We start from the raw sequence: 8,250 nt of genomic DNA, 5'->3' as shown, positions 1-8,250 counted from the left end.
TTAGGAATAGGTTTACTTAGGCAATAGGATAGGATAGGTTAGGACTAGTTTAGGTTTAGGTTAGGTTACGGATAGTTTAGTGTTAGGTTTAGGATAGGTTAAGGTTTAAGGATAGGTCTAGGTTAGGTTTCAATTAGGATTTAGTTAGGCTTAGGTTTAGGTTAGGTAGTTTAGGATTAGTAGGTTTAGCGGTTAGGTTAGGATAGTTTAGGTTAGGTTAGGATAAGATAGTTTAGGTTAGATTAGGATAGTTTAGGTTAGGTTAGGTTAGGATAGTTTAGGATAGGTTAGATTACGATAGTTTTGTTTAGTTTAGGTTAGGTTAGATTAGATTAGGGCAGGATAGTTTAGATTAGGATAGTTTAGGTTAGGTTACTTTAGGTTAGGTTAGTTTAGTTTAGGTTAGGATAGTTTAGGTTAGGTTAGGTTAGGATAGGATAGTATAGTTTAGGTTAGGTTAGGTTAGGATAGGATAGTTTATGTTAGGTTAGATTAGGATAGGATAGTTTAGTTTAGTTTAGGTTAGGGTAGGATAGTTTAGGTTAGGATAGTTTAGTTTTAGAAATTTAGTTTTTAGGTTAGGATAGGTTTAGGATAGTTTTTAGGAGTTTAGGTTGGGAAAGGATAGTTTAGGATAGGATAGTTTAGCTTAATTTAGGTTAGGTTAGGGTAGGATAGTTTAGGTTAGGATAGTTTAGTTTAGTTTAGGTTAGGATAGTTTAGGTTGTTAGTTTAGGTTAGGTTAGGATAGTTTAGGTTTGGTTAGGAAAGGATGAGATAGTTTAGTTTAGTTTAGGTTAGGATAGTTTAGGTTAGGTTAGGATAGTTTAGTTTAGTTTAGGTTAGGTTAGGTTAGGATAGTTTAGTTTAGGTTAGACTAGGATAGTTTACGTTAAGATAGGATAGTTTAGGTTAGGATAGGATAGTTTTTAGGTTGGAGTTTAGGTTTTGGTTGGATTAGGATGTTTAGGTTTAGTTAAGTTAGGATAGTTTAGGTTAGTTTAGTTTTCAGTTTTAGATTTAGGTTAGGTTTTAGGATAGTTTGGTTAGGTACTTTAGGTTAAGATTAGTTTAGTTTTGGTTAGGATAGTTTTAGGTTTAGGTTAGGATAGTCTAGTTTTAGGTTAGGTTAGGTTAAGGATTAGTTAAGATAGGTAATTTAGTTTAGTTTATTTGGTTAGGATAGTTTAGGTTAGCTTAGGTTTAAGGTTTAGGTTGGATTGGAGTTTAGGTTAAGAATAGTTTAGGTTTAGGTTAGGATAGTTTAGTTTAGTTTAGTTTAGGATAGTATAGTTTAGTTTAGGCTAGGATAGTTTAGGTTAGGATAGGATTGTTTAGGTTAGGATGGGATAGTTTAGGTTAGGTTAGGATAGTTTAGGTTAGGTTAGGATAGTTTAGTTTAGTTTATGCTAGGATAGTTTAGGTTAGGATAGGATATTTAGGTTTTGGTAGTTAGGTTAGGTTAGGTTAGGATAGTTTAGTTTAGGTTAGGGTAGGAAAGTTTAGGTTAGTTTAGATTAGGATAGTTTAGGTTTGGATAGGATAGGATAGATTAGGCTAGTTTAGGCTAGGTTAGGTTATGATAGTTTAGGTTAGGAAGGATAGTTTAGGTTTAGGTAGGAGGTTATAGTTTAGGATTAGGATGTTAGGCTTTAATTTAGGTTAGCGGTTAGGATAGGATAGTTTAGGTTAGGATAGTTTATTTAGTTTAGTTTAGGTTAGGATAGTTTAGGTTGTTAGTTTAGGTTAGGTTAGGATAGTTTAGGTTTGGTTAGGAAAGGATGAGATAGTTTAGTTTAGTTTAGGTTAGGATAGTTTAGGTTAGGTTAGGATAGTTTAGTTTAGTTTAGGTTAGGGTAGGATAGTTTAGGTTAGGATAGTTTAGTTTAGTTTAAGTTAGGTTAGGTTAGGATAGGATAGGATAGGATAGGATAGTTTAGTTTAGGTTAGGAAAGGATAGTTTAGGATAGGATAGTTTAGCTTAATTTAGGTTAGGTTAGGGTAGGATAGTTTAGGTTAGGATAGTTTAGTTTAGTTTAGGTTAGGATAGTTTGGTTGTTTAGTTTAGGTTAGGTTAGGATAGTTTAGGTTTGGTTAGGAAAGGGATGAATAGGTTTAGTTTAGTTTAGGTTAGGATAGTTTAGGTTAGGTTAGGATAGTTTAGTTTAGGTTTAGGTTAGGTTAGGATAGTTTAGTTTAGGTTAGACTAGGATAGTTTACGTTAAGATAGGATAGTTTAGGTTAGGATAGGATAGTTTAGGTTTGGATAGTTTAGGTTTGGTTAGATTAGGATAGTTTAGGTTATGTTAAGTTAGGATAGTTTAAGTTAGTTTAGTTTAGTTTAGTTTAGGTTAGGTTAGGATAGTTTAGGTTAGGTTACTTTAGGTTAGATTAGTTTAGTTTTGGTTAGGATATTTTAGGTTAGGTTAGGATAGTATAGTTTAGGTTAGGTTAGGTTAGGATAGTTTAGGATAGGATAGTTAGTTTAGTTTAGGTTAGGATAGTTTAGGTTATGTTAGTTTAGGTTAGGTTAGGATAGTTTAGGTTAAGATAGTTTAGGTTAGGTTAGGATAGTTTAGTTTAGTTTAGTTTAGGATAGTATAGTTTAGTTTAGGCTAGGATAGTTTAGGTTAGGATAGGATTGTTTAGGTTAGGATGGGATAGTTTAGGTTAGGTTAGGATAGTTTAGGTTAGGTTAGGATAGTTTAGTTTAGTTTATGCTAGGATAGTTTAGGTTAGGATAGGATAGTTTAGGTTTGGATAGTTTAGGTTAGGTTAGGTTAGGATAGTTTAGTTTAGGTTAGGGTAGGAAAGTTTAGGTTAGTTTAGATTAGGATAGTTTAGGTTAGGATAGGATAGGATAGATTAGGCTAGTTTAGGCTAGGTTAGGTTATGATAGTTTAGGTTAGGTTAGGAATAGTTTAGGTTAGGTTAGGATAGTTTTAGTTTAGTTTTATTGGCCCTAGGATATAGGTTTAGGATAGGGATATTTAGGTTTGGATAGTTTAGGTTTAGGTTAGGTTAGGATAGTTTAGTTTAGGTTAGGGTAGGAAAGTTTAGGTTAGTTTAGATTAGGACTAGTTTAGGTTTTGGATAGGATAGGTAGGATAGATTAGGCTAGTTTAGGCTAGGTTAGGTTATGATAGTTTAGGTTAGGTTAGGATAGTTTAGGATAGTTTAGGTTAGGTTAGGATAGGATAGTTTAGGTTAGATTAGGATAGTTTAGGTTAAGTTAGGATTGGTTAGATTAGGATAGTTTACGTTAATTTAGTTTAGGTTAGGTTAGTTTAGGTTAGGATAGTTTCGGTAGGAGGTTAGGGCGGACTAGGTCAGAGGTTAAGGATAGTTTTGGTTAGTTAAGTTTAGGCTAGGATAGTTTAGGATAGATTTTAGGATAGGTTAGGTTAGTTGAGATGTAGGTTAGGATGAGTTTGTTTAGTTAGTTTAGGTATGATAGTTTTGGTTTAGGATAGTTTAGGATAGTTAGGTGATTTTAGTTAGTATAGTTTAGGTTAGGTTAGGATAGGATAGCTTAGGTGAGTCTAAGTTAGGATAGTTTAGGTTAGGTTAGGATACTTTAGTTTAATTTAGGTTAAATTAGGATAGTTTAGTTTAGGTTAGGTTAGGATAGTTTAGTTACTTTAGTTTAGGATTAGGTTTAGGATAGTTTTGGTTTGTTTAGATTTGGTTAGGATAGTTTAGGTTAGGATAGTTAAGGATAGGTTAGGTTAGTTTAGCTTAGGTTAGGTTAGTATAGTTTAGGTTAGGTTAGTTTTGGATAGGATAGCTTAGGTTAATTTAGGTTAGGATAGTTTAGTTTAGGTTTGGTTAGGATAGTTTAGTTAAGTTTAGGTTAGGTTTAGATTAGGTTAGGTTAGGATAGTTTAGGTTAGGATAGTTTAGTTTAGGTTAGGATAGAATAGTTTAAGTTTGGAGGTTTAGGTTAGGATAATTTAGTTTAGATTAGGTTAGGATACTTCAGTTTAAATTAGGTTAGGTTAGGTTAGGTTAGTTTAGTTTAGGTTAGGATAGGTTAGGTTAGGATAGTTTAGGTTAGGTTAGTTTTGTTTAGGTTAGGATAGGTTAGGTTAGGATAGTTTATGTTAGGTTAGGATAGGTTAGGTTAGGATAGTTTAGGTTAGGTTAGTTTAGTTTAGGTTAGGATAGGTTAGGTTAGGATAGTTTAGGTTAGGTTAGTTTAGTTTAGGTTAGGATAGGTTAGGTTAGGATAGTTTAGGTTAGGTTAGTTTTGTTTAGGTTAGGATAGGTTAGGTTAGGATAGTTCAGCTTAGGTTAGGATAGTTTATGTTAGGATAACTTTAATGGTTGGATAGTTTAGTTAGTTTTGGTTAGGATAGTTGAGTTTAGGTTTAAGGTTTAAGGTTAAGTTAGTACAGTTTTAGGTTAGGATACAGGGTTCGATTAGGATAGTTTAGGTTAGGATAGTTTAGTTTAGTTTAGCTTTAGGTTAGGATACTTAGGATCAGGATAGTTTAGTTCAGTTCAAGTTATATTAGGTTATGTTTGGTTAGTTTGTTTAGTTTAGGGTTAGGTTTTAGGAGGGTTAGGTTAGAGATAGGGTTTAGGTTTAGGTTAGTTTGGCAAGACAGGTTTGGTTAAGAGGTTTAGTTATAGTTTTAGGTTAGTTAAAAGGTTATTTATTGGGTTAGTTTGCGTTAGGTTTAGTTTAGGTTTAGGGTTTTAGTTAGGGTTTAGGTTTTAGGTTCGGTTAGTTGGTTAGGGTTAGGATAGGGTTTTAGGATTAGGTAGGTTAAGGTTAGGTTTTTAGTTTAGGTTAGGTTAGTTGTTAGCTTTAGCTTAGGTTTAGTTTAGGTTTAGGTTAGTTTAGGTTTAGGGTTAGGTTTGTTAGTTTTACATAGTTTATGTTTAGTTTGCGTTAGCTTAGCTTGGTAGTTGTTTGGGAACAGGTAGCTTAGCATATGGGTTAGGTTAGTTGGTAGTTAGTTAGCCTCAGTTTTTAGGTTAGTTTAGTTAATATTTGGTGGTGGGGGCTGAGTTAGGTTCGGGTGGTGGTTAGGTTTACGTTAGGTGGGCATTGTTAGTAATGTTAAGGCGTAGGTTGGGCTCTGTTATTTAACACTTAGGTTTGTTAGGGTTAGGTTAGGTTGTTTTAGTTTAGGTTTGGGGTTTAGGTTTGAGTAAGATGGGAAGGTAATTAGGTAAGGTTAGGTGAGGGCGGGTTAGGTTTAGGGTAAGTTTGGGGACGGATAGGTAGGTTTAGGTTAGGTGAGGGCTGGGTTAGGTTAGTTTGGGACAGGTCTGGCTAACCTAACCTAACTACCTGTTTCCAGCCTAATTGTAACGCCTAACCCCCTCCTTAACCTAACCCTAACTACCCTCCTACCTAATGTAACCTAACCCCCTCCTAACCTAACCCCATCCTAACCTAACCTAACTACCCTCCTACCTTAATGTAACCTAACCCAATTTAACCTTAGCTGACTACTCTCCTACCTAACCTAACCTAACGTAACTACCCATCTAATCTAACCTAACTACCCTACCACCTAACCTAGCCTAACTACCCTACCACCTAACCCAACCTAACCCAACCCTCACCTAACCTAAGCTAACTACACTCCCATTTAACCTATCCCAAATGCCCTCCCACCTAACCTAACTCAACCCCAATCAAACTAACTAACTACCCACCACCTAATCTAACCTAACCAAACCCGCACCTAACCAATAACCTAACTACCAATCTTACCAAACTAACTACCCTCTTACCAAACCTAACCTATCTACCGTCCCACCGAACCTAACCTAACCCCCACTTATCCTAACCCAACCTAACCTAACCTAAGTACCTAAGTAACTTAGGTTAGGTGGGATGGTAGTTAGCTTGGGTTAGGTTGAGTTACATGGGAGGGTAGTTAGTTTAGGCTAGGTGATTATTGGTTAGTTTGGTTAGGGGTTGGGAGGGTAGTTAGGTGGGAGGGTAGTTAGGGTTTGGGTTAGGTTATGGGTTAGGTTAGGTGGGAGGGTAGTTAGGTTAGGTTAGGTGGGGTTTACGTTAGGTAAGGTGAGAGGGTAGTTTAATTAGGTTAGATGGGGGCTGGGTTAGGTTAGGTGGGGGTTGGGTTAGGTTAGGTGGGGGTTTTAGGTAATGTGGGATGGTGGGTAGGTTACGTTAGGTGAAGGTTTGGTTAGGTTAGGTTAGAATGGAGGGTAGTTAGGTTAGGTTAGGTTAGGTGAGGGTTAGGTTAGGTTAGGTGGGAGGGTAATCAAGTCAGGTCAGGTGAGTGTTGGGTTAGGTTGTGAGGGTATGATAAAGATGTAGCTAGAAACAGTACTGCCTATTTATTACAGGTAAACTCAGGTCATCATTCAGGTGTGCGGGCAGATATCTAGTATGTGACCAACACTGACACAGAAATGGATTTGTTTCTGGACATGTTAATTTACATAAATATTATTGGTTACAATGGATTCATATAAATGAATATGTTGGCAGCAAGGCCAAAAAGTACTTAATCATTTGATTTGAGGTACAATGTGGATAGGAAAACTACATACATAAATTTAGGAAAAAGGTGTTCTCCTTACAAAATATTCCCCCCACCAAGACAATGGTCATGGCAGTGAACATTGGATGATAAAATAGGAATGGGAAGGCCGAATATTAATCTTGGTAGTGTATCGGAGGGTGGAGGTTGCCCTGATTCAGTGACACCAGCTGTTTTGGGGGGCTCTCATCCTTAATGCCCTCCGGAGGGTCGCGGTGCCATTGGTATAGTTTGGGGGCTCGGGGGAAAACAGGTTTGCAGTGGCACTCTGGGGCAGCTACCAGGTTCGTCTTCATCAGTGTCCTCCTCTGTCAGGAAGGCTGGCTTCAACCTGTCAAAGGAGGTAGGCCTTTTCTGAGTGGTGAAGGATGTGGAAAGGACTATGGCATGGGGGCGGTTGGTGTGCGTCGTGGCGCAGACAAAGATGTTTTTGCTTGTGGCTAAGTCTTTGGGCTGAAAATGACCTGTCAGAGAAATTCTTGAGGCAGAGGGCGAATTTCCCAGCAGATTCTCGCAGCATGGTGATCAAGATGTTCTCGACATTAGTTGAGGGAAGAATTCGCCTGGAACTACCAAGGTTTCCCCGTAGACTTTCTCTGCAGGTGATGGTTTGTCGTTGGCCCTTGGGGCGGTGCGGAGGCTAAGGAGGACCCAAGGTAGCTGCATCTCCCAGTTGTCACCGGAGCAGCGTGCCATCAGGGAGGCTGTGGGGTTATAGGTAGTGGTTCTGTGGTGCGAAGTCCCCATTAAGAGAACCAGGGCAGCCCACAAATCTGACATAAAGATGGCCCTGCAGTCCATCGTGATGTGGTCAGGCGCTCTAAAATGGTTGATCCAGCTGGAGAGAAGGGCTTCTGCACACATGTTGGTGGTGGCCTCTGTCATTGGTGTTGCTTCGGGCCATCTGGTGGATCAATCAATGACTGTGAGGAGGTGTCTGTGACCTCCTGACAGAAAGAGGCCCTACAACGTCCAAGTGGATATGACCGAATCTCCACTTGGGCTGGGAAAAACTGCCGATTCCTGACTCAATGTGCTTACCGATCTTGCTTGTCTGGCATGGGATGAATGCCTGGCCCATTTCCGAGAGTCTCTTTGGATGCCATGCCACATGAATTTCTCTGTCAGGAGGCAAGTTGTCCTTTGGCCCAGCAGATGCGAGAGGCCATGGATGACCCAACGGATGCAACAGGCCTTGGATGACCCGACGGATGCGAGAGGCTGTGGATGATTCCAAAAATTTTTCTTTGTGATGCTGGGATCAGCGCGCAAGGGCATGCCGTGCTGACGTCGCAGAGGAGAGTTGTTGCTGAGGAATGTGATTGTGGTCCGGTATGCTGGCAACTCAGGGTTGGCTGCTTCTTCCCGGGCTAAGTCTTTGCAGTAAATCCCGAGGTGGACGGAGCTGATTTCAACTCTGGAAAGGGTGTCAACCGAACTCCACAATGGCTGTGAGTGTCGCTGCCCTGTCGGCCAGCCAATGCCTCTCCTGTTTGGTAAAGGCGTGGACCAGCAGCTGGTGGTCTGTTCTGATGGTAAAAGGGTTCCCCTCCAGCAGTTAGCATAAGTGCCGAATGATCTGGTAGACCACTAGTACCTCGCTGTCGAAAGTGCTGTAGTGGGTCTCGGCGGGCTGAAATTTCCTGCTGAAGAAGGCGAGTGGTTGGGTAACTCTGTGAATCACCTGCTCCAGGACTGCTCCTCAGGCAACATTGCTAGC

General features: G+C 39.2%; 1 protein-coding gene across 1 annotated transcript; it reads right to left on the bottom strand.

Moving 5' to 3' along the window:
* Positions 1-6,722: 6,722 nt before the first annotated feature.
* On the bottom strand, positions 6,723-7,415 carry LOC135226760 (uncharacterized). The gene is made up of 2 exons (XM_064266469.1): positions 7,094-7,415; positions 6,723-6,994 (listed from the first exon to the last, which is right to left on the bottom strand). Exons 1-2 carry the CDS (start codon positions 7,413-7,415, stop codon positions 6,723-6,725), a joined length of 594 nt encoding a protein of 197 aa, XP_064122539.1.
* Between the last annotated feature and the right edge of the window lie 835 nt (positions 7,416-8,250).

The sequence above is a fragment of the Macrobrachium nipponense genome, chromosome 15 (assembly GCF_015104395.2).
Source record: "Macrobrachium nipponense isolate FS-2020 chromosome 15, ASM1510439v2, whole genome shotgun sequence".
Classification (NCBI taxonomy): domain Eukaryota; kingdom Metazoa; phylum Arthropoda; class Malacostraca; order Decapoda; family Palaemonidae; genus Macrobrachium; species Macrobrachium nipponense.
The sequence above is the reverse complement of the archived record's forward strand: the minus strand, read 5'-3'. Positions and strand labels throughout refer to the sequence as shown.

Bases quoted from the DNA above. Each gene is read 5' to 3' on its own strand.
- LOC135226760 (XM_064266469.1), bottom strand. From the start codon at position 7,415: ATGACAGAGGCCACCACCAACATGTGTGCAGAAGCCCTTCTCTCCAGC. The intron at 6,995-7,093 runs GCGAATTCTTCC...TTTCTCTGACAG, and splicing joins GGAAACCTTGGTAGTTCCAG to GTCATTTTCAGCCCAAAGAC.